Here is a 26,326-nt window from a genome sequence, read left to right as displayed (position 1 = left end):
GGTGATCTAGTTCAAAACCAATCCTTGGGGTCCCTTTCCCCAAGCTTTAAGTTGCTCGATTCAAACACAAAGGGTCTCAGCAGAAAACAAGTGTAATACCTCAAGCTTCAGGATTCCCTTCCCCAAGACTTCATTTGCTTCAGTCTTTTCAAAGGTTTTGAAGTGGTTTTGGTGGGTTTGCTTTGTGGTGTCCTTTAGTTTTCACCATTCAATGCTCTGTGGCATAGGCACAGTTATCAGACCATACGGTTCACCCATCACAGGCCTGCAACCAGGATCCCTGAGTTCCTTGGCCCATATGCAGGTTTCTTGGCACTGGCTCCTGTACACCGAGTCACCTTCCCTTGACTCCTTTTATTGGCCTCTTGGCTTTATGATGGTGCACTCCTTGTGTTCCTCTTGCTTCTCCTCGTTTGTCTCGGGCCTCTGCCACCATATATCACACACCCCTTGTCAAGTTGTAGCTTTGCCACATTGCACTCAGTCAATATAATTCATTATTTAGGCCTGCTTCAGCCTTTAATATATTCAACTTTCAGGTTAAATGTAACTTGTGCAACATAGATTCATTATGGTTGAATTTCAGTTTAGAGTTCAAAAGTGGTTTTATAGTGCTTCATTATATTTGGTTTGAATTGTAAACTTGTGTGTCTCAAAGCCAAACTATAAGTGAGTTTGATATTCAACAGGTTTGTTTGTCTCAATGTTAAGTTTTCATGTAGTTCGACATTCAAATTATATTGATTTTCTTTCAACGTTAAAGTTTCATATAGTTCAGTGTTCAATATGCGCTCAATTGTTAAATGTTCACTGACGTTACTAACTGCAGGTCTGTTAACTGTTTCCTCACACTGGAGCGTCCCTCCGACACTCTGCATCCCCCTTTGGGTTTGTCTGTTGGTTCCTGCGGCTTCCCTTCAGCTCCAGAAGCTGGGAAACCCACCAGTGTAAGCTTCACTCGCTCGCTGCATAGTTTCTCCTTCACAGCGGCACCTCCGACGCTTGTTTTCACACACAGAGCGCATCCCTGGATTTCCACGCTCTCCAGCATCTCCTGCTGCTTGTGCTGAGCTTTGAAGGCTGCCAGGTTTGGGGAAATTACAAAGCCCATTCACCTCGGTTCCCACAAGTCCTCTGGGCCCTTGCTTCTCCACCACAGGGTCAGGATCCTAGGGCGATGGCCTTTCCCTGGCAACCTGCGCAGAGGATTCGAGGGGAGTAGGAGTGAGAATACCCTCAGGTTTCTCACAGTTCCCAGTGGGGTTCCACAGGATTGGCACATTCTCCCCCTTATGTAAGTGATGAGAGAATATGGCTACGATTTATAATTTTTTGCCAATGATGCACAGCTTTTTGTAAAATTGTTAGATCATAGTCAGATCATAATGGGACACTTAATTCTTTTTCAGAATGTCTGTTGACCATTGACACCTGGATGAACAACTATTTGTTAAAACTGAACCCTGCAAAATCATAGATCTTGTTTGTGGGACATCAACCAGATCTCTGGCATTCTTTCCTCGGTCCAGCAGAGCTTCAAAACTCTTCCAACGACACGTGAAAAATCTTGGAGTCACGTTTTACAGTCCATGGTCCACTGATTTTGTCGGTGGTTCAAACAGAATATGTAAAGTGATTCTCCTGCTCCTCTTACCAGAACAAACCATTTTATTAATTATAGAATTAGTCTTGCCAAGAATTAATAATGCAAATAGCAATTATTTGGGTCTGTCTGCAATTGCTGTGCTGTGACTTCAGGGTCATCAAAATGCTGCATCCCGCATGAGATGCAGAGACCACATAAATCCTTCACACAAAGCTCTGCACTGGCTCCCCATCTCAGCTACAATACTGTTTAAAGCACTGTGCAAAGCATATAAAGCTTGCCTGTGACGGGAACCTAATTGTATTAATAAATTATGTCACAATATCCCTAATAGAACTGTTAGGTCAGCCTGTGGACTCCTCGTGATTGAACACAAATAAAATAGGATAACCATGGGAGGAAGATATTTTGGTTTACCCCCATCTGCCTCCCCTCACCCAACCTCCTCCACCCCCACCAGGGCCCCGGAATTCCATTCCCTTAAAACCAACAAATAGTTCTTCAATTTTAAGCTTTAAAACTCAACTTGCGTCCTTTAAGAGGCACTTGCTTCACAAGTGACAATGGCATGAACACCCGTCTCAAACAGTGATGAACATTTACTTCACAAACAGTAGCAGAAAGAGAGAGGAAAGTATGTTTATGGTGGCCTTGGCCCTGGACCACTGCTTCATCACCTGTGACTCTGTGGCTAAAAGATGAAAACCTAGTAGTACCTATTCTCCCCAGTGGCTTGTGTAGTGAATTCAAATAACGTGAGCATACTCCTAACAGGATGCTAAAGTGTGTACAAGCGTTTGCACCACACCTCTGGTCCATCTATCTTCCTTGCTTTCTTGTTCAGATGAGCCTAATGTCAGTGGCAATTTTGCATCGATCAGCTTCCTGGATTGCATTGGACCTAAGTGTGAGATAATCTGTAACAGAGGTGATTTCTTACATCCAGCAGTGTGTGCTGACATCTGGCTGTTTATGAAGACTTTTTCATGGGGGGGAACTTCTATGTTAAGGGGCACGATTGGGAGCTACCGTGGAACATGGAGTGTTGGAGATGGAATGAGAATGATACATTTGGTGTTCCAGGGAAGACTGTTGTGTGGTGTGGTTGTTAGTTGAACCATTGTGTAGAGGTTGGAGCTTTGTTCCTCTACTTCCCTGAACGGGATGGGGGGGCCTGTGTACCAATAACCACCACTGTGTCTACCTTTGCACCTTCTTGCCACTTCAGAACATGTTTCTTCCCTTTTCTGTAAATCTAATTTGTTGGAGGCATGGTTATCATAGAATACACTATTTTCTATATAATGACCTTTCATATAATAGCTTTGTTTTGAAATTATTGTGAAGTAGTTCTTACCTCTGCTTTAAGTGCACAGGTGAAACTAGATTGTAAGGAATAATTTTGGAGGCTTCAAATGTGCCAAAAGTTCATATCCCTCCTCTGCATTTGTGTAATTATTTGCGATTTATATGCCAGCAAACCTATTATGCCATGGTTATTAGTTCACGTAGCTACTGGTGTAATCAACTGACCAGCTTGATCCCCCGTATTTAAATATTGTATGTTTTGCCTTGAATGCATTGTGCAGGGACCAATGTAAAAGGTTAGATATCCTCTTAGTTTAAAGTTTGAAAGGTATGCTGGTATTGTGACAAGGGTGGTGGATGCTACATGGCATTTTGGATACAAAAGTGCACAATTGTGTTGGCTTCACATCTCAGTGTACTATTTTCTTCTTAAAGATAAAATTACAACGGGAAAAAGGAAACATGAAGATGATGAGCCAGTATTTGAACAAATTGAAAATACAGCCGATCCCTCACGATGTCCTGTGAAAATGTTTGAATGCTATTTATCCAAAAGGTAAACTTTCTTGAGTTCAATAGAGTTTCATATGTACTCTCTCTATGTAATAGATGTTGGTAAATGATGGAAAGGCAAGTCTCTGACATTGCATGAATTTCAAGCCAACAGTAATTGTTGACATACTTTCACTGTGTATATGGCAATATTAAGGGAATGCCACAACATGCTCTGGCTGATATTGTAGACCTATACTTTTGTATAATGTAGTTCTCTTAAGTGTGCCCAACAGATCCTCAACTGATCATTCCCCAAATATGTCATGTAGTGTTTGTATTGTGTTTAACATCCAATTAACTGTTCTATGTATGGACAAAACCATCCAGCCCCTCCATGGGGATGGAATGTTGATTGAAGGAAAGGAACAAATGGGCAGCTCTCACCTGCCGAGGAATTACTTTAGCATGGGAGAAAACGGAGGGTTCTAAGGAGTGACCATTGGAAGAATAATGGTCAGCATCTTGAGAGGCAGTAGGATGCGGGAGAATACGGTCCCTGGGGAGCGGGGTGGCCTTGAGCAGCCCCCCTGGTGCTAACACAAACTGTACAAGCCGGGAGAAGCGAAGTGTGCCCTGCAGCCATGTCCACCATGTCAACCAGGCAGGCCCAGAAGAGGAAAAGATGTGGTCCGCATGTGCAGTGCGGCCCGTGCGAAGATCAAATCTCCCCAAACCCCAACCACGTCGGAGCACTAACTGGCTTGCAGCAGGTCCGCCCACCTGCGCCACATAGGTCCCATGATAGACCAGGTGTGGCTTGCCCCCGGGAATGGAGCGACAATTGAGGAACAAGAGCGTGGGATGCACAGCAGCGATTGCGGCTCTACACTAGGATTTGCCTTTAAAGATGAGACAAACCTGGGCCCACAGCAGCGTTACTCTGCCTGCCGTGTGGTACCTCAAGGGCCATTTGGTGTGGCCGACTGCAGCAGTCATACCCATGTAATTAGTGTATATATAACAGAAATGTTTAGTTTTTCATATATTTATATGTATGTTTATACAGTCATATGCATATAGTTAGTTATTTATGTAGTCACTTATTTGCATAGTTTTATTTAGGGTTTGCATAGTAGTTTAGAGTGTGAGGGAAAAGATAAGGGGAAAAAGGTTTAGGAAAGCGGGAAAGGTATATGAACCCTGGCGTAATAGGGTAGGTGGAAGTGGCAGTCTGCCAGAATATGCCTAGGGGAAGGGGCTGCCCGCTGGGGCCATTCTTTGGGGTGGATGGCAAGAGGTAGGTAGGAGGGTCTGTTCTGACAGTTCACCCTAAAAGGGTCCCTCCATAACACTGTCCATAAAGGGGAGAGTTGGTGGAGCTGATCCATATGAGGGGAATCCTGCTGGGGTAGGGAAAATATAGGAGTTTATGAACGGGGTAATGGTTTGTTAAGATAATGTTTGTTTGCTTAAATAAAAAGGGGACTCAAAACATCCTGGCAAGTGATCCCTAGCTGGGCTACGGGTAAGAAGCATGCATAGGCCGCAAGGCCAGAGCAAGAACATCATGGATGCACATGTGTGAGGCTCTGTCTCACATGACTGACCAGAAGATATGGCTGAGCAGCAGCAAGCCACTCAGTTCAAGCAATACAGCCGGGGGCTCTCGCGTCTGGTCCAGCGAGCAAAACAAAGGCTTTATGTGGGTACCATAGGCTGAAAACATGGACAGTCCAGTACATAAAGACTAGGAGAAAGCTTGGTGGGAGGGATGGGTCAAGCTTCTAAAGCACAAGAGAGGCAGAGAGGCTCGGGAAGAAGACCATGAGTGCAATCAGTATAGTAGCAGCAGGGTCCTCTGAGGCATCCCATCATCGGCATTTCCAGATTACCACATCATCCACTTAGGGCCTAGATTCTGCTGACAGTCTTTCTCAGTTCAAGCTACAAAGTCCATATAGCCACCAGGTATAGGCAAAGTGTTCCCAGGCAGGTTCGGCAAAGAATCTCCTTAATGGTCTGCTGTCTCCCAGGTTGGGCACGCACGCGTGCACACACCCAGCTAGCAATCCACAACCATGCACCATTCAAAGTTATGGTGGCCATTCTATGTGAATTTACCAACCAAACATACACTTGGGCACACACAAACAAATGAAGCAGCTGGGTGACCCTCGTCCAGCTAAAAGCAGATAGCTTCATAGACAGAACAGGAATTTTGACTGCTCCTCTGTGTCCACACAAAACAAATGCTGCTGGAGTGTAGTGTTCTAAAAATGTGTTGGTAGCCCCCCTGGCCACCATATGTGCATTTTGACTACCAATGCATTAAAAGGCTAAATGATAATGTAGCCCATAACAAAAATGATGGCTGCCACCAACCTACAGCCCAAAAATGTCTGGGTGAGAGTTCTTGCTCAGGGATAAATGAGGCACTCAAGGAGCACCCGTGACATGGTGTCTATATGGACTCAAAATGACAGCACACCAAAAAGGAGAACACCAAGAAAGCCAACAACAAGTTTAGGGGACCCCTAGAGTTAACCAAAAGAATCCCAAAAATGGAATTCTGACCAGCAGAAACGTTCACCACATTGTAGCTTGAACCGTAAAAGACTCCTCAGCAAAATGTGCAAAGCAAAATGTAGGCCTAGATGATGTACCAATAGCAACAAATGTTGCCCTTTGCAGATAGTGACAGATATTTGTGGTCAACAACGGGATATTGGAAATGATAAACGTTAAAAACATGTTTCTCAACAGGGAGCCAGTGAAGAGGGTGAATCACAGATAAAACTTGTTCAAACACCTTTCCCAGATACAGCATTGCCACACTGGTTTGTGTCCCGCCCACACGCTGCAGCTAAATTACATGAAAAATGGTGTTCTGCAGCAATTCAACTTTATGGGGCCAACTTCTGATATGGGAAGCATATTTGTGTATTAATCATTACAGCAAGGCGTTTTGCGCCTTGAAACAATTGTGTATATGTGTGTTATAAATGCCATATCATACACAAGGCATTTAATTAATTGCGCTTTTGGGATACCTTTTGTCTGTGCAATGCTAGCCCACGACAGGAGCAGTGTTCATTTTAACATCTATGGCAGACATTGTTGGGCCAAAGGGCATTGTTATTTGTCTGAGTCAAGGTGGACAACAAGGGGGAGCTATTCAAATGTGTGGGGTCGCCTCGTAGCACTCACCAAAAAATTGGTGTGTACGCCAGTGCAAGACGTAACGCAATTTTATTCAGGGCCCCAGATGCAGCTGGGACAGCAAATTCAAACAGAACGCAGAACAGAACTGCATGAAAAGGTGCTGTCAAAAAAAAACACTGTTGGAGTTGAATCATTTATACACAGTAAAAGAATTAGCATTTATGATTGTGCAACATGGAAAAAATCTCCCCACACAGAAATGATTGGTTCTTGCACTTTGGACTCCTATAGAACTGTGTACATTACGCTGGATCATTGGGTCCATGAACCTTCCCACACCGCCCTCAATTACAATTTTGTGACTTCACAATCTCCTCCAATTCCCACAAAATAAAATTATATGATTGAAACATTTGAGACGACCAGCTGAACTGTTTTACTCTGCCCTGGTCACCTCTTACTGTCTCCCATGGGAATAGCTATCCATCAAGACATCATCGGAGCATTGACCCACTGACATACTTTTTTTTTTTTAACATCTTTTTTATTGATTTCAGCATGTATATAAGAAAAGATAGAACAAGCACAACATCAAAAAAACAAAAAACAACACTAACAGAATTAACACCCACCCCACCCCCCCAAGCCCATCGGGTCGTAGCGAAAGCGAGCTCTACAGTTCGGAAACCGCCAGCATTCTCATCCACAGGCGATGTCTAATAACTTCAGTCTTTGGGGGCACCACTGTTCCCTAAACTCCCCCTTCAAGTAGTTCAGCATCTCGCCCCAGTCTGCAGCGAAGCTGGCCAGCTTCCCCTCCCCTGCATACGTCGCCCACTCCAGCGATAAGATTTCCCACATTTTCCTGATCCAGTCCTGCTCCGCGGGAACCTCCGAGCTCTTCCAGTTCCGAGCAATTAGACCCATTGCCGCCAGGGTAGAGACCACTCGTGCTTTGCATTTCCCCCGACTGCGCCCCTCCCCCTCCGCACCAACCTTCCATAATAATATTTCCCGAGGGTCTTGGCCATCTCCCCCACTCCCCCCGAGGTTGCAGATTGGGACCGCGCCATGTCACTCCAAAAAGGCCTAATGCGCGGGCAGTCCCACCATATATGTGCTGCTGTGCCCACCCCCCCACATCCCCTCAAGCAGGTGTCTGAGGCTGCAGGATACATTGCGCGGAACCGGGCGGGGGTATAGTGCCAACCAAAGATGTACTTGTACCAAGCTTCCTGTAATTGAGAAGCCCTAGCTACTTTTGGGATCAGTCTCCATAACGCCTCCCAGTCTCCCCATGCCATTTCCGTCCTTCCCCATCCGCTCCCAGCCCTTCATGTACGGCCAAGTAACCCTCAGGGTCGTGCCCTCCAACAGTTTATACAAGTCCGATATAAGCCCTCTAGAACCGTTATGGGTAGTGAGAAAGCGCTCGAACTGCGTCAAGTCACGCGTTGCTGCTTCCCTAACTTCCGCTGACATGGCCCAATGTCTAATCTGGAAATACCGAAGCCTTTCCCCCTCACCTATCCCGAATTGTGACTTACACTCCTCAAAAGTTTTCACTCCCTGGGCGGAGAACACATCCCTAAGGGTCCTACACCCTCCTTCCTCCCAGCTCCGGAACGCTCCCCTCTCCAGTCCAGGCGAGAAATCCCCGTTGATAAAGAGCGGCGTGAACGGGGACGGGAAAGACGAAATCCCTCTTCTCTCCACTGCCCTGTCCCATGTATCCACCAAACCCTTCGTGATATCGCTCAGGTATATATGTGGTGGTCGCAGCCTCCGGGGGAGCCACAAGACTTCACCCAGGTGGTGCCGAGCAACCGCTCTATCCATTTTTACCCAATGCTTGTCATAACTCGCTGCAAACCATTCCCTGATCACCCGGCGAAGCGCCGCCTCATGGTATCGCCTGAAATCCGGTAGGCCCAGGCCCCCCGTCCCCTAGACGCCGTGAGAAGGCGCCACGAGAGGCGCGGCCTCTTCCCATTCCAAATAAACTGCTTAGCCACCCGGTCCAATTCCTTAAAAAAGCCCCCAGGGACAGACAGAGGGATTGCCTGAAACAAGTAGAGTATACGGGGGAGGATCACCATTTTCAATACCGCCCCCCTCCCCAGCCACGAGATCCCCAAGTTACCCCACCTACTCAAGTCCTTTTTGATCGCCTTTTCGCATGGGGGGGTAATTCTCACCATACCAGCCACAAAGGGAGGGGGTCACTCGCACCCCCAAGTATCTCAGACCACCCGGACTCCACTTGAATGGAGACAGTCTTCAGTACCCTGCTCTCTTCCTCCCCAAGGGACAGGTTCATCAGCTCAGACTTTTGCCAGTTGATCCGCAGGCCCGACACCTCCCCAAAAATGGTCAGCAGATCCATGCATGCCTCCACGGATTCCTTTGGATGCGTCAACATAAGCATGTCGTCAGCAAAGGCCGCGACCTTATGCTGGTATCCCCCAAAGGGCATGCCCTGAATCCCATCCGCCTCTCTTATAGCTATCAACAGAGGTTCCAGGTAAATAGCATAGAGCAGCGGGGACAAGGGACACCCCTGCTTAGTTCCCCGTCGCAGACTTATTGAATGTGATACTTCCCCATTCACTAGGATCCATGAGCTAGGATTCTTGTAGTTTGCCGCCACCCTATTAATACATTTTTCTCCGAGGCCCATTGTCCACGGACATACTTTTAAATGATTGTTGCATATTGGGAACATTTTAAACCTCTTCCTGGGGAAAATGGTCTACAGGTGATTTGAAACTGCTGTGGGACTTGCCAGCTTCACTAGAAAATCACATTTCATAAATGATTTTGAATTATTAAATGGCCATATATTCCTCTTTCACTGGCAGACCCTGTGCGCTCTAATGAGTTAACATTAAAAAAAAATAACCTCTGTGTGTTTCTCTGTACACTTGGCCAGATATTACATGATCTGTGCTAATGAACTGGCTTTGCAGTGAACAAAATGCTCTCGCACGTTTAAAACAAAGCAGGCCTTTGGGGCCTATTTACCGTGCTTTATTTTATCACTAAGTTTGATTGTACTTACCTGTGCCCCAGGATTTACTGATTAGTTTTATTATGCTTTTAATTTTGCATATATGAGAAGGCGCCACCTCCCCTGTGCTAATCTCTCAGCTGTTAAGTGTGTTCCCTCATACCGCGCTGGACTTGCATTTTTATTACATTACTCCCCCTTTTATTTATTAATATTTATTAATAACTAAATCTTTTGGGGCCTCTCACTCTTTTTTAGCTACTTCATCTTTATGGATCCATATCTTTTCTAACCGAATTGTGTCTCCCCCAGTTTCTTCCCAGCCTTTCAGGTCTTCTCCAACCCAGACACACCCTTTCCCATCTTTTAGGCATTGGATCCAGTACTGGTTATAGTTTTCGATATCAGAAGGCTGTGTAAACACCCATCCGTCAGGATCCTCCCCTTCATTTTCCTCCATTATTTTCTTCCTGCTTTTCTTTTCAATGTTATTTTTATTAGTAGTCAAGGGTAACATCAAATGTCCTTTTTGTTTATTAAAAAATATTTTAATTGTGTTCTTAATAACGCAGAAGGTGATGAGACGCAGCACCAGCACAGGGACAGTTACTCTGAAAAGTTCAGAAAGCCAAGTGGGCACCCACGCGAATACTCTGTCCAACCAGTCTTTAGCCTGCATTAACCTTGCATGTCATCTTTCCCTGGAGTGTCCTTATCTTTTGTATAGCTGCACTTAGAGTTCCATTTGAGGCATTCCGGTCAGAGATTGCCGTACAACAGCTTGACCCAAATTGGGTGCTTGCACCTCATTCTATTGCTGTTAGGAGATCCAGGACGAAGCGATTCTGAAGGGCCACCAAGCGCAATGCCCTCATCTCTTCTTTGATTGCATTCAGTCCCTTTGCTGTCGAATTAACTACTTGCTATAGCTCGTAGCCTATGAGCTGCAGCCATTTTGCATTGGCTTCAGCCTGTACTCCTGGAAGTAGCAAAGAGGTGTAGAATGTAGCTGTCAAAGAAAACTGGCGTTACTCATCCAGGATAGCGGCCTAGTTGTCAGAACTTTTCCTGGAGAAGTAGTTACTCTTTTCTTTCTCACCATTTTTCTTCGTTTACTTTGATGTGCCATATTCCCCTGCAGTGTGATCTTCATGGCAGTGCTGTTTTGAGGCACCAGAAGGGCTGTGCAAGGTGAATATGGTACAAGCTCCACTCCAGTCTGGGGGAAGCTGGGCCTATGCTCTGGATCTGCAGGTCCATGAGAACAGCTGTCCCCCGTGCCAGCGCCACGTTCTGCAAAACCTTGGCGCAGCCAGAATTGGCTCCCAGGAAAATGGACCCATTTAACCTGAAACACAAAGGGAATCGTGGAAAGATCTTTATTTTAACTGGTTGATGTTTTTCATGTAACCAAGTTAAGGCAAGGACATGCTTTCCCCAGATAACTCTACAATTTCCATGAACCTTAGCTACAACATTTTGTTCAAACCCCACTAGTCCTTCAGCACGACATTGCAATATTTCCCCCTACCATTTGTCCCCCTATCACACTGATCCCTCTATCCGCATCAGCGGTCTAGTATGACACCAAGGGACACTTTTTCCTCCTTTAGTTGTGTATTGTATACTTTTATGATCCTCTATTTCTAATTTTCCGTCTTTATATTTTATAACTATATGCTTTGTATTCTGATTTTGGAGCATTCTCGTTATTTGTACATAATTATCCTCATAAACCTTTCCCCCTTCATCCATGAACCGCTACTTTGTTTCCCTGGAACTAACTTTGAGTTCTACAAAGAGACAGTTGCATCAGGCATCCAGCCTCCTCATAGGACATAGCCTGGGGCAGAAGAACCTTGGACATCCCTGCCACGTGTGGAATGAGAGAGCACATGTAACATGTGCCATTTACTTTCTCCCTTTCCATACTCATCGTACCAGACATTGGCTGTTAATGAACTATGCTCTTCCTCTGTGTTGTGGTGGATGCCCTCCCCATTCATCACACGCCTCTTTCCCAGTTTCCTTTTTGCATTCAACTGTTTGGCATTTTTCTTTGAAAAACACATAAAATAAAAACAACAATGCTGTACTAAAACATATTAACATCATAATATTCCAAAAACTTGAAAATGTCTTTCTTTTTCATGGTCATCTTTTTTACAGCACACCCCTCTTCTGCTCCCTCTTTTGCTGGTTTCTGAAAAAATCTCAGTTCAGTTAGAAAATGAAAGGACATTTTGGTAATACTTCCCATCATGTTGTGCTTTGGGAGACAGTCCCTTTGTCTCTGCGAACATCTGTTTTATGGATCCATCTGCGACGTCCCTCTAGCTTGACTGCTGTCGGTGTCGAGTAGACGACGGTATGCGGGCCAGTGAAACGCTCCTCTTTCCACTTTCATATATGGTTTTGACAAGCACTTGGTCTCCAGGAAAAAGAGGTTCTGCTTTAGGAAATTGTCTGTTCACATCACTTGCTGTTTGCATTGATTTTTAGGTGTTTCTGTACTGATATGTATTTAAGGGACTTGGTAAGTTGTTTGAGATACTGATCAAATTCCCCTCCCAGAATAGCAGAAGTAGAAAGAGCATCAGAGGTAGTACGCAATTGTAGATTTGGCGCACGCCTTCTCCACCCTGTAACATCTTGTGAGGAGTCAAGTGATGATCCCCTCCAGGTGTATTCCGCAAGGCAAATAAAGCAAGTAGCAAGCAGTGCACCCACGATTTGTCAAGCATTTGCATACGTTTTGCCAGTCGGATTTTCAGCAGTCCATTTGTTTTCTGTACCAAACCGTTGGCTTGAGGATGGTAAAATGTGCATAGTTTGTCTGATCCCCAGGAGAGTTTTAATTTCCTTAATTAATTCATTAGAAAAGTGCTGTCCATTATCAGAGCACATTTCATCTGGAATTCTCCACCTCAGGGATACTTCCCTCACCAAGATTGTTGCCATTGAACGGGCATAGTTATGGGTACAGGGACCTGCCTGAAGCCAACGTGAGATTGGACACCACTACTAGCAAGTACTTGTATGAAATGCACCTCTCTTGCATATCTTGGTAATCAATATGCAAGTGCCGGAAGGGGCCTTTCCAGTAGCGGCAAAGTTCCCTGTACAACTGTTAATGTATCACCTAGTAATACTTCTGGCATGCCATACAATTGCTCACATACTCAGAAACATATTCATACTCGTACAGATTTGACACAAACTAGTCTTCACTTATACCTGCAGCCACATGCTCTTTCGATACGTGGGAAGGATAGTGAAGCTGTTCCAATGCCAATTGTAACAATTGAATTGGCTTAACAACCTTTCCTGTGCTATCATGTTACCAAACCAGATCAGTCAGATCTACTCTTCCACAGATCATTTTCAGCATGTGATGCTTCCCCTTGCACCTCAATTATTTGGAATTGCATTGAAACTCTCTGGCAAGTTATCATTATTTTTGCTCACTTTCAGTACTGCTATTAGGGGTATCTTTTCTTTCCTGCCAGGGTACAACACATGTGATCCCTCTGGCAGATATGCTGCTTCTTTTGCTGCTCTATCTGCTTTTTCATTTCCTAGTGAGATCAAATCTTGCCCTCCTGTATAGGCTTTGCACTTTATTAATGCTAATTCTACTGGGAGTGGTAACATTTACAGTAGTTCAGAGTAGGGGATACCGGGTCTCACAATCCGGTGTCCGACCCCCGAAGACCTCTCGCACAGGTGATCCTCCCAAACTGGTGCACCCCCCAAGAACTGGATCCAAAAGCAATGGCCGTGTCCTGGCCACCTGGATGACAGATGCTATCTGCATCATGTGGGGCACTGTTCTTTATATTCTAAGAACTGGGCAAGGTGGCTCAAACACTACCTCTCCTTCTTCATGTTATTTTGTAGCAGACAACTCTGTGTCACTTATTCCTGTCAGTGTAGGATCAATACATAATATTTATTGCCATTCCATGTTGTTCTCATCAGTAGCAACCATTATAATCATAGCTTTCTGTACTACTACTTCCTCCAAGTACAGTATAGTGTGTATGCCTGAGCTAACTGACAAGAGACACTGAGGCCTGAAGAAAAACTTGTTAGACAGCCGGAACACCTTCCACTCAATCCCTGACAACCATCCCATCAATGGTATTACAGTATCCCCTTCCCTGTAACACCTTTACCCCATCCTACCAGGTAGGATATTTAGGAACTGATCCCCACTCACTGCTTTTTTTACAACACAAACACTTTCTCATAACAGCCCCCTATGAGAGAAAACAGACACCCAAGCTGTATACCTGACATGTCTCAATACAATGGTCAGGCAATTACTGGCAATCTCACACACCTGACTTCGATACACTTCTCCACACGGATAAAAGGCAGAGCATGAGGGTACACTCTGAGCGAGGCAAAGCACACGAGGAAACAGCAGTTCCAAGATGGCAGTTTAACACGAGGAGAAAGACGACAAACTGTTACTTTAAAAAAGCCTTGAAAATAGAAAGCGTAAGACCAGGAAACCAGGCTGAGAAATCATGCATGGTGTATCGGAGGTACCCGGTGCCCTCCAGCGTTGACAATCAAGACAGGGAGAATCGCCAGCTGCTGTGGTACTGTCCTTGGCTGCAACAACAAAGCAGCGTCTGTGAAATTAACACAGCCGGTGAGTTGGGGAGACTGATACAAGACCGGTCTGTGTTGAAGCCAGGGTTGCACGCAGCAACATTGTATGGTGAACGCTGGAACGAACATTGTATGTAACGCGTGATAACCAAAGTTGAACTGCAGATGAGTGATTGAACTTTGAAACCAAGATACGATACCTTTGACTGAGTGGTTGGGCACCGCATTGGTTTCTGAAAGGTATCCAGCTGAGAGTTAGTGAAAGAGTGGCAAAGAATTGTGAATCAAAGTGGTCCTGTGACAGGTCAAGCAAAATCCTGTGTACATCGAAAGTCTTCGATGTTGATACAGTACAGAAAGTTGATGGCAAAGTAGATATATTGGTCCGAGCCCGGCGTAGGGAGACTGAAGATTTTGTGCCAAAGTGGATCTGAGCCCGGCGGTGGGGGATCCGAGGTGAATAGTAAATCATCTAAGAAAATTGTGTATATGTGAAATACATAAAGGAAAGGAACCTTGTTTGTTTGTTACATCAGGCCGTCTGCAAGAAGAGACGTTGAATGACAAAGAGACTTTGGCACAGACGGTCATGATGTTGAAGTTTTGAACTGCACCCTCGTGCTAGAGAAGCCAGAGACACTGCTAAGCTCGAGTGTGCTGCTTTGGCCCGTGCTGAAAACATTGGGAAGGGAAGCCAACGGCTTGAATATCCTGACATATCATTTCTTGAACACTTTTCTTTTGCATAACATACTCTTACGTCTTGTCCCCTTTCCTCCATACTGCATGTGCGTCCCTTTCAAGGGACGCGAGGTGGTACCTTTTTCACCAGAAAAAACCTTTGTCCCTTTAAATTTAGAGGCGCGCGGGAGTGCAGCCCTGAGAGCATGCACTACCTTGACTCCACCCACCGGCGCCACTCTTCAGTCCCCTTTTCCGCGTTCACGGGAACGGGACGATTTCACCAGCGCTCCTGGGTTTGACTTCAGCCATGTAATACAATGGGCTCTTCCCAGAATTATTATTCTTTTATCTTTTTGTCTTCTCTTTGTCATTCAGGTACTTGGTCCTCTGGCATCACACTCCTCCCCGGCACATGTCGACTTCAGCGGGCTTCAGCAGGTGTCCATCCTGCGAGGGGCTCTTCCCTACGTCTGACCCCCATGCTCATTGCCTTCACTGCCTTGGCCCTGGCCACGGCTGGCAAGGTGTTCCGCGTGCGACGCATTGACTCCACGTGCACTGAAGAACAGGCTAGCTAGGTGGAGGGAGATCTTCGAAAGATTGCCTCTAGAGAACTTGAAAAACTTCGTCAAGCAGAGATCGAGGCCCAAAGGAGGGCCGCTATTTTCCATCGCATCCTGTAAGGGCGACTCCTTCCCGAGGAAACGCCCAAGCGGGAGGAACCTCTCAGGTTCTAGTACCAGCACACACAGCAAGGCTAGTTTAGCTACCGGCCTCACGGCCGAGGGGGTCGTCAGATCTTTCCGGAATCAGTGCTGAGGGACCGCATGGTTCTTTTACCGTATGTACACCCGAGGGGCAACCCCCTAGTACCGGCTCAATGTCCGAGGGGGCACCTGTATGCAGCACTACCGGCAACAATGCTGAGGTCAATACGCCTTCCAGGCCTAGACTTGAGGTGCAGAGTAGGCCTCATGCTCCACCACCATGAGTCTTGGAGGAGGCCGGACCCGGGGAGCCATGCACCACGACTCAGGCACGTGGCACGCAGCTCGACAAAATGGCTGCTGCGCCAGAAAAAATGGCTGCTCGTCCGATGCCACTCCTAGGAACAGAGCAGGGGGCTGAATGAGTTTCAAGGTGGGACTGGAGTCAACCAGCTACGTGGCCTACAGTTTATCCATCAGCAGCATGTTAGGGAGAATTCTCTGTTTAGGCTGAATTTCCTAACCTAGTGAGTCCCCCAGCAGCATTGCTGGATTTTTGGGGTTTATTTTTTTCTCCTGCCAAGAGTGAGACTCTTTTACCCTCACTCTTACACATGATTTGAGTGTATTACTTTGACTCTAGATGTGTTTAATGGGCTATGGGGTCTTTTTCTCCATAGGGCTTCATGTGTTTTTGTGATGTGTGTTACACAGCACCCTCAGTGCAGTAACACAGGGGTGTCATAGTGACCCCCCAGTATAGACTCCATACCCTGGGACTGACTACTGTCCCCCAGGGCATGTAAAGTCACCATTGACTTTACTAGTCTTAAATTCTGAACAGAACCAGTACAAACCATCATATTGTGGACGTACTGGCTGGGGCAATTCAATTGCCCTGGGGTCTGTTAGTCGAGGGGGCACGTCTCCGTCCCCCCTGATCGAGTTTTGGCTGGTGGCAGTGGATACTACTTTTTATATTCAACCGCAAATATTTTCCTATGGGATTTCCCATTGTTTTAGGCTACTATTTTTATTTAATTATTTACGGTAGCCTCTAACATACCGCTGGTTTATTTAATTAATATTAATTCTCCGGTTGGTATTTTTTGCCAAAACTTGATTCTAAAATGGCGTTTGTGTTCTCTTCTGTGACTCCAGCACAAGTCGAGCCCTTTGTTCCACTTTTTGGCGGGCTTCTCCACAGAAGCCCTCCAAAGTGGTGCCACTCTGTCTGGGGTACTTAGGAGGGGTGGAGGGAAATTTAGGCATCCTAGACTGAGTTGCCTAGGCAACTCAAGTCGCACTCCATCCTGATTGGCCCAAGTGGTGAGCCGGCCGGCTCACCACTTAGCATGTTTGAGTGACAGCTAGGCTGAGTGAATGGGGGTTTGCTGCATAAAAGCAGGGCTTTGGGGACTGGAACTTCAGAAGTCGCCACAGAACCTAAGAATCTGACGAGGGAGAAGCTGAGCCGACCTGCCACGACACCACCAACGGTGGAGCCCTGCTGGACTGCCTCATCCCTTTTCCCAACGACAGAGGAGATCTCCCGCTGGAGAGTCTTCTTCCTTTGACTGGTGGGGATAACCAGTTTCACCGTCTTTTCGCTTTCCCGACGTACCTCGTGGCTGCCTTGCCCGTGCCAAGCACCCCGGCAACCGGGATACCACGTTTTACCACGACCGCGAAACGAAGGTACCACCTTTAACCAGAAAACTCTGCGGCCGGGTACTGCCCTGGTAGTGCAACGACCTTCATCTTTCCTCCAAGTCGAGATCTTCTCTTCCCCTGGACGACGACGCAACTTGCACCCACTACCAGGAACAACTGCCACCGCTGGAGGACCCTTCCCACTTAAGGTACCGTGTCCCGCCTGGCTTCCTTTGCTACCGACTGTACGGGGTAGATTTAGCCCCCGGCTTTCGAACCTGGGTTAGCCTGGGACACCCTGGCTAAACTTTCCTAAGCATCTCTAAACTCTTTTTGAACCCTCTGCAAGACTTTCTAAGCCTAGTGTAACTGTGTGATCTTGGGCGCATTTGTGCTCTGCTCTCTCTAAGAGTGGGCCCAGCCTTTGGACTTTGGCTCACCAGTGACTTTTGCTCTTCTGCCTTGCTAATAGTGTTCCTGAATCTTAGAGTGGTGTACCTTTCCATATTCTGTCTTTTTCCCTCCCTTTCTCACAAACTTTATTGGAGTGCAATCTAGTTAAGCGCTCACCTCTGTATGAAAATAAGTGGTGTTTTACTGTGACTTATCTGATAAGGAAAAAGGGGTGTATATATTACAATAGTAACTGTGTTTAGAATATTTTACAACAAGAGTACTGGAGTGTTTTCAAACTGTGTGTTTTTAAATAAATAATTATATACTTGGATACCAAAGCTCTGGTCAGTGTTTGCTTGTATTGTATCTGAGTGCCTATTGTGTATACTTTGCATACCGCCTTACTCTTCTTGAGGGAAGTCTGACTGCTCAGCCACAGCTACCAGGTAAATCAGGGTGGTACAGACTGCTACCAAGTGGGTTTACTGCCAACACCTGTAGTCTTAATTCTTTTGCACTGTTCCCTAAGGGAACTGCACAGGTTTCTTCCTAACACAGCACAGGGCAGGTTTCCCCTGCTACCAAGACAGAGTGCCCTTCCAGCCCCAGCAGCCCCCAGCCACTCCGTCAAAATCCCCTGCTACCGCTTCTGCCTCCGAAGACAAGTTCTTCGAAAGATTCCTGGCGTTGATACAAACCCCTCAGATATGGGCCATCCTAAGGGATGCAGTCGGACTTCCTCCCCCCGGTCACCCACCAGCGCCCATAGCCATTCCTCCGATGGCTCCGGCGCCACAGGCCCCAGTGGAGCCCTCGCATCCCTTATCGGCTCCTTCGATTCCAGCTCCCCTGCCTACCACAGCTCAGGCGGTCCCGCAGCAGCCTCCGGCTCCGGTCTCCATGCCGCAGCGCCCAGCACCGCTCCGGACCAGCCGGACACTCAGGTGGATACAGACGAGGAGGAGGACCCTGACACGCCGTCGTCAGTGAAGGCCTTCCACGACAGGCTTGGCAGAATATCTGGGCCTTCCTCAACCTGAGGTAGAGCAACCCGAGAAGGGGGTCTTGGTAGAAGTCCTCACCCTAAGAGCCCCGACCAAGACAGATATCCTGATGCAGAACGACATTGTGGCTCTGGCCAAGAAGGGGTGGCTCAAACCTAACCTCTCAATCAGCGCCTCGATGTCAAGTATAGACAGGTGGAATGGGATACACTCTTGTTTTCAACACACCCCCAGCTGCATTCTTCAGTGATCGCTGCAGCGTCACTCTACTCTAAGCCTCAGTCGTCCTCAGCCGCCTCGTCCTCGGCGCTGCTAGGCAAGGAGGATAAGATCTTGGAGGTGTACGGGAGGAAGCTGTACTCCAACGCCTCCCTGCACCTGCGTCAGGCCAAAGCGGATGCCATGCTGGCAGCCGCTAACCAGAGGTTCTGGCGGGAAATAGCTTACTTCCTTCCGGAACTTCTGATGCAGAGCCAGGCACGCTTCTAGGAGAATCCAGGGTAGTAGTGCAGGAAATCATGGAGTCCACCGTGGCCCACATCGATACCTCCTGCCGGGCCATCTGCATCGCCACGGACATTAGAAGGACATGAGAAGGACTGCATGGCTTTGTGCTACTAAGTTTAACCCCGACATCCAGGATCGCATATTGGACCTTCCGTTCGAGGGTAGTGACCTCTCCCACTCTACCACTGAGGAGTAATTGGATAATGAGAACAGCTTGCAAACTGCAAAGTCTTTATTCATCCTGATGAAGGCCACGCCCAAGGCGTACACCCAGTCGCATCAACGCTCCGACAAGAGGCATGCGGTTGGCGGGGTCCAGGGGATACCAGCGAATGGAGGTCGAGACAACCAACCTGACCACTTGCCGAGTCATCACCGGTGAAAGCAACAAAAAGGGTGGGTGGGAGGAGCAAGGGCTTCTTCCAGTCCCCCTCCTCAGCAGCAGCCTCAGACGGCAAAAAGGCATGACGTGTCCCTTCGGGTCCTCATGTCTCCATTGGGTGGCAGGCTTGCCTCTCAAGTGTATTTCTGGCACCAGAATTTTGCAGTCCCCTGGATCCTCTCGGTAGTATCCAAGGGGTACCGCCTACCAATGCCCCCTTCTCCTCTCGCCTCCCCTCTACTCCCACAGATTGGGACTGCAACTCTGTTGTCAGAGATTCGGTCGCTCGTCGAGAGCCAAGCAGTGGAAGAAGTACCCGCCTCCCTGAGAGGATTAGGCTTCTATTCCAGGATTTTCGCCATCCAAAAGAAGAACCAGGCTGGCCTGAGAGTTGTGTTGGATCTATACTCCCTCAACCTCTCCCTCTCTTCAGAAATTCAAGATGGTTATGCCAGCACTCATTGTGGAGACACTAGAGAAGGGAGACAGGATGTGCTCCCTGGATCTGAAGGACGCCTACCTACAGGTTCCAATTTGGCAACCTCATCGCTCCTTCCTACGCTTCAGGATCATGGGCTGTCATTTCCAGTACAAGGTGCTACCCTTAAGCCTCAACTCAAACCCCAGGGTATTTACCAGACTCATGAATGCAATGGCATCGCTCCTCAGGGCCCAAGACCACCATGTCTACCCGTACCTGGCCGACTGGCTCGTGAGGCCTTGATCCCCGGAAGGGGTTACCCACACTACCTCTGCACTTATGAACACACTCCACAACCTGGGGTTTACTATCACCCTCAAGAAGTCTCAAATGCAGCCCACGCAGAGCCTCACCTTCCTGGACCTCATCTGGGATACAAGCTCCGTGATTACAGCCATCAAGAGGGCCACTACGCACTTCCTTACCAGAGCAGTGACCTCGGCTTGGTGGTAACAACACCTAATGGGTATCATGGCAGCAGTCCTCCTGGCCGTGCCACACATGAGGCTTCGGATGAGGAGATTAAAGCTGCACTTTTCAGCTTCATGGAATCAGGAGAAGGGCTCCCAAGCGGAGCTGGTCATCATACCGACTTCTCTCCACTCGGACCTCACGTGGCGGTCCAGGGACTGCAACCTGCGGACAGGCAAGCCCTTCCAGCAGCCGTCTCTGCAGGTCATCATCACTACGGACTCCTCCCTAGAGGGCTGGGGAGCCACTCTGTACAGCCACGCTGCCCACGGAGTCTGGACCCGGCAGAAGCAGGAGTCGCATATCAACTGGCTGGAGCTCAGGGCCATTTGGCTAGCCCTCAGGCAGGACCGTCCTTATCCAGACCGACAACTCCACCAGCATCTACTATGTCAACAAGCAGGGGGGGTACCAAGTCCCCTCCGCTATGCAGCCTAGCGGTAAGCATGTGGGAATGGGCCCTGGAAAACATCTACTTCATGGCCGTCCACCTCCCAGGGGAGGCCAACTTGGAAGCGGACAGGTTCAGCAGGCTGGGAGCAGACAATTAAGAATGGCTATTAAACGACCAGGTGCTACAGGAGGTCTTCAGCACATGGGGCCATCCTCAGGTGGATCTATTTGTATCCTGGCAGGGGCTGGGCCCCTGCTCACTGGGGGACGCATTGCAGATTAAATGGGAAGGCATGACAGCATACTTCTTTCATCCCACACCCCTGATCCCCAGGGTACTCCGCAAGACAAAGGAAGCTTATCACCTCAGTGTCATCTTGATAGCTCCTTGGTGGCCGGCGAGACCGTGGTTCTCCGAACTGCTCAGCCTCATGGACAGACCACCAATTCACTTTCTGCTGGGTCCGGCACCTCTCCTGTCCCAGCAGGGGGGCAAAGTCCTACGCCTCAGAAGTCGGCCCTCGCAGCGTGGTTCCTGAGTACATCACCCTCAAGCACCTGAGCCTATCACGGGCCAACCTGGAGATCACTCAGGGCGCCAGGAGCAAGGCTACCAGGAGCCAATATAAAAGCAAATGGAGCTGGTACTGTCACTGGGCAGACTCTAAGTAGATCCCTTACGTGCACGCTGGATGACGTGCTCTCCTTCTCGGCGCACCTCGCACACTCAGGCGTTCTGGTAGACACCTGTCGCACTTAGCTGGCCGCCATAGGGCCTACAGAAACTCGGAGGAGGTCTTCTCCTCCAACCCGATATTCAAGGAGCATCTGGTGGGATTGTCCAGGCTTTACCCACCTATTAAAAGGCCACACCCTGTGTGGGACCTCAATGTGATGTTGGGGACCTTGGTGCACAAACCATTTGAGCCAATGGCGTCCGCGGACATCAGGCTGGTCACCATTAAGACTGCTTTGCTGGTGGGACTTACCTCTGCTCACTGAGTCAGCGAGATCCAGGCTTTGGTCGCCTCAGAACCTTACACCACGTTCCACAGGGACAAGGTGGTCCTGCAGACTCGCCAGGCGTTCCTACCTAAGGTACCCTCCTTCTTTCATCTAAACGAGGAAATAGTCTTACCTATGTTCTTCGCTGACCCCAAGGACGAGCCTCAGAGTCTCTTGCACGGTCTGTACATCAGACACGCTCTGAAATTCTATCTAGACAGGACCAAGGGCTTCCGCAAGTCGGATGCACTTTGTGGGCTCAGACCTGGTTATCAGGCATCCAAGGCTTCTATTGCTCGGTGGGTGGTTGCGGCCATCAAAGAGGCCTATGAAGAGCAGCACAAGCCACTGCCAGCCAACATGCACGCTCACCCGATCAGAGCCACGGCCATCGCCTTCCAGCAGCAGGTTCCGTGGCAAGTCATAAGCAGGGTGGCTACCTGGGCCACCCCTTCGGCTTTCTGTAAACATACTGTTTGGACGCCGGCTCTAAATCAGACACAGCCTTCAGACAGGCGGCTCTATGGAACTTATTTGCTTAAGAATTGTCTCCTATCCACCATGGGGCTACATTCAGTTGTAATCGCCCATGCAGTATGGAGGAAAGGGGGCGGGGCGTAAGAGTAATTGAGTTATTCACCGTAGTGACTAACGTTAGTCCCCCTTCCTCCATTCGTCCCACCATCCTCCCCCCTAATAATACTGGTGTCATTAGGCAATGTTAAATATTGTTGACGCGTCAATGTGGACTGAGGAGTGGCGCCGGTGGAGTCAGAGTAACGCATGCTCCCAGGGCCGCACCCCGCGTGCCTCTACATTTAAAGGGGAAGAAGGTTTTTTTTCCTGGGGAAGAAGGTTCTGTCTCCCATCCCTTATAAGGGAAGCCCATGCAGTATGGAGGAAAGGGGACTAAGGTTAGTCACTACGGTGAGTAACTCATAATTTATTTCCCACACTATTTGTATTTAGAGGTACAGATTGTCACCCCTTCAGGTATCTGTGTCTGTGCTGGTGCCTGAAGCACGCTCACTGTACCTTGTGTTCCCGCCATTTCCCTATTTTTTACCTGTATTTTTCCTTGGGTAGTAATTCCCTGTGTGTGTGCAGGCTGTATCTGCACTTGTTGCTGCTGTGGTATTACCTGTACTTGCTGTGTAGTCTGTGGCATCCATGTCTGCTGTTGTTGCGGTATGACCTGCATCTGTTGACGTGTCTGCTGTATGTATGTATGTATGCCTGCTGTTGCTGCCCTCCCTGTTGAACTAGTGGGCATGTTCGTACGACATGTCCGGAATTCCTGCATGCCTAATATTGAACTCCAAAAGGTGGACTCATCACTCTGTATCCCATTCCCCTTCCACGTGTGTAGTATCCTCTCCCGCCTGATACTGTCCCATATATGCACCTCCACCACCTGCCTGCATAACCCCAGGCTGCTGCATGTTTGTGAATGTGGGTTGCTGTGGCATTGGTACCATCCCCAACTGCTGGTTTGGCGGCATCTGTGTTTACCCTCCTGGTGGCATCCTCGCAGCCAAGCAAAGCCCCCGTTCTGAGACTGAGGAACCACCACTGGCCCTGTGAGTACTGCTCCCTCCATGTGTATTTTTGCTTGTTTTTTCTGAAACAATTTGTTTTCTGCCTTTGTTGCATTATCCTCTATCACCTTCTCCTGTTTTTTCTCGCAAAAGTGCACAATTGTCACCTGTATCTCAGGCCACCCCTTTGCCTAAATTCCCACTATTTTTTCTAAAGAGATCCGTACATCTTCGGGGAGCAGCCTCACCGGATATGGTAAAACAAAGTTATTTTTCCGTCCCATGCCTGCTTATTTTCCTGTGTCCACATTTCCTGTATGGATCGTATGTATTCCGCTGGGTCCTTGCCAGGCTTCATTTTGCGAGCGAGCCATTATAGATCCCATGCCTGACATGTCTGGATAGAGCGCCCTCAGAACCTTCCAAACTTGTGCTCGGTAATTGCTGAAGGGCGCTCCATCATGTATATTAGAGCTTAATTTCATCCCGCAGCCTGCAACCATATTTATTCACTTCTGTTCCTGAATAATACTGCTAACACACTTTTTATATTTCCTATGGCCAAGGGCGTTCCCGCTGTCTCTCTTTCAAATGCATAAATCCTCTTGCTCGCCCCTGCCATCAATGAAAGTAAAACTTTAAACTCGATTATCCCTGTCCATTTTCGGCCACGGTATGTAATGAACCTTGCTACTTGCTTTCTGGAAAAGTGGCTGTTGTGTGTGCGCCCTGCGTTTATTACTGCATTGTGGTCTTTTCGCCACTGCTATTCTGGTTTTCCTGCTGCAAAGCCTTATTCCCCAGATATCCAATGATTCTTCCCTTTCCTCTTCTCTTTCATCTCTTCTCCTTTCCCGTCTCTTATCTGTCAGAGGATGCGTGTCAGTTTCGTCCTCCCCCTGATGGCTGTCAGCACTGCCTTCCCAGTGTGATATGGTTTGCCCTTTGTCTGCTGTCATTTTCACTATGGTCCGAATCCCATCCCCAATTGTCTATCTTAAATTTGATGCGTCCTGCTGTCCATCCCTGTTCATTTGTTTGCTTCTGGTGTTCCTTTCCTTTCTCCTCTATTTTCCTTTCCATAGCTTTTTCTTCCTTCTTGGACACACTGTCAAGTTGTTGCTGTGCACACTCTGTCATTTAAATAGTTCCCCTTTCCTTTTTCGTCTTTGCTGACGACACTTGTACGTCTCTCGTCTTGCTTCTCGTTTAGGATTTGTATACCCTGATACTGGTTTTTATGACAGGTATGTTGTATAGGGTTTCTTTCTCTTTCTCCTCGTACAATTTCCATAAGCCCCAGAATGTCCTGTCTCTTTAAGTGTTAGGGAGAGTTCTCAAAATGTGCTAATTTCCCTTACCTTTTGAGAATTCCAGCAACTGTGCTGGATTTCTAGGATTTTATTTTTTACCTGGGAAGAGTGTGAGCTTTTTTTCCCCACTCTTCCATGTATTTTACTTTTGTTTTCTTTGGTTATGGAGTTTTAAAACAACTCAGAGGCATCATCTTTTTCTGTGTCACACAGCACCTTCAGTGCAGTGGCACAGGGATTTCTTTCAGACTTCCCAAGGTTTAAATACCTTCTCTGGGACTGACTAACGTCTCCCAGAGCATGTAAAGTTAAATTGACTTTACTAGTCTCTTAAAATTTACTGACCAAACGCACACTATCTTCCTATGGAGTTCTGGAGGTGTTGCCTTTCTTCCCCCGAGTCAAAACACTCATGTAACGGTCAAATTTCACCCTTTCCTATTTTTAATGGCTGGTGACAGTGGTTTAGATCAAACTACCATGATTTTTCCCGACCGCAAACAAAAGTAGCTAAAAATCATGTCAGCCATGTTTTTCAATATGGCACCCAAGACCGATCTGTAAAAACAGACTGTGGTCATCTTTTTTCGCCATTTCTTTTAGGAAAGGTCCTTCTCGTGTTTGTGTCTGTGCGCCAAACCAGGTTTGGTCCCTTTGTTCCTTGGCCATTGGCGGGCTTCAGTGCTGAAGCCCTTCTCTGGCGCCTTAGTGTCTGGGATGGACAGGATGTGAGGGAGGTGCCCGAAACTCCCTGTGCTTAGTCTCCTAGGAGACCTGAATGCACTCTGGCGTGTTTGGCCGGCTGGCTGTCCGGCAAGGACAGCCACCCTGCTGTGTGCATGACAGCCAGGCTGGAATGAATGGGGGAAAACTGTTTAAAAGCAGGTCTCTGGGACTTGAAAAACAGAGTCGACCACTGGAACGAAAGAACTGAAGACGAGCTGAAGGAAGAGGACTGCTGCAACTCCTGGACAACTGGTGAAGCCCTGCTGCAGGTCCGAATTGCCTGAAACTCCATCGACAGAGAAGCCCTTCAAGGTTAACTTCTTCCCTTGAGTTTGGTGGGAACAACCAGATCACAAGCCACCTAGACACCGTTGGGCGAATTTTCTTTAGAGTGCTGTTGAAAACCGGATAGCCAGATTGAAGGAAACCAGCTCGTGGACTTTAAGGCCCTCGCACCTTAAAACACCGTTTTGCCAAGCTTGTGGCCTCAACCCTGGGCAGTGCAGGAACCTCCCGACGTCCTAAGGTACTGTGCAGACGCGGTCTGGAAATATTTTCGGCCACGGAGAAAGTTTGTGATATTTTCATGACTTCAAAGGCTTGTCCTTCCCTAAACATTTGTCAAACTTTTTGCGTAGCCAAATTCTTCTAAAAACCGTGGCAAAGACTTAACCGTTTACTACCAGAACTGTGCTATCCTATACAACGACTTTGAACCATTGACTTTGGCCCAGGCTTATGAACTGAATTGCTGGTTGTAGTTTACTGAAACCCTTTGCCCTGCCTATGCAAGTATGTGTGCTGTTAATTCTTATAACCATGTCTTTTTATCCTTTTTAAAGTATCTGAAGTGCCATTTTGC

General features: G+C 47.7%; 1 protein-coding gene across 4 annotated transcripts in view; it reads left to right on the top strand.

Annotated features, from left to right (window-relative positions):
• The window catches only part of ZMYM2 (zinc finger MYM-type containing 2), a 2,192,903-nt gene that overhangs the window by 2,146,462 nt on the left and 20,115 nt on the right, over positions 1-26,326 (top strand). For all 4 annotated transcript variants that reach the window (XM_069640238.1, XM_069640242.1, XM_069640239.1 and 1 more), the window contains one exon: positions 3,350-3,470. In XM_069640238.1, coding sequence (XP_069496339.1) covers positions 3,350-3,470 — 121 coding nt within the window. The remainder of the gene's footprint in view (positions 1-3,349; positions 3,471-26,326) is intronic.

Source organism: Ambystoma mexicanum, chromosome 7q, assembly GCF_040938575.1.
Source record: "Ambystoma mexicanum isolate Mex_15411 chromosome 7q, UKY_AmexF1_1, whole genome shotgun sequence".
NCBI classification, from domain to species: Eukaryota; Metazoa; Chordata; class Amphibia; order Caudata; family Ambystomatidae; genus Ambystoma; species Ambystoma mexicanum.
This window is presented reverse-complemented; position numbering and strand designations above follow the sequence as displayed.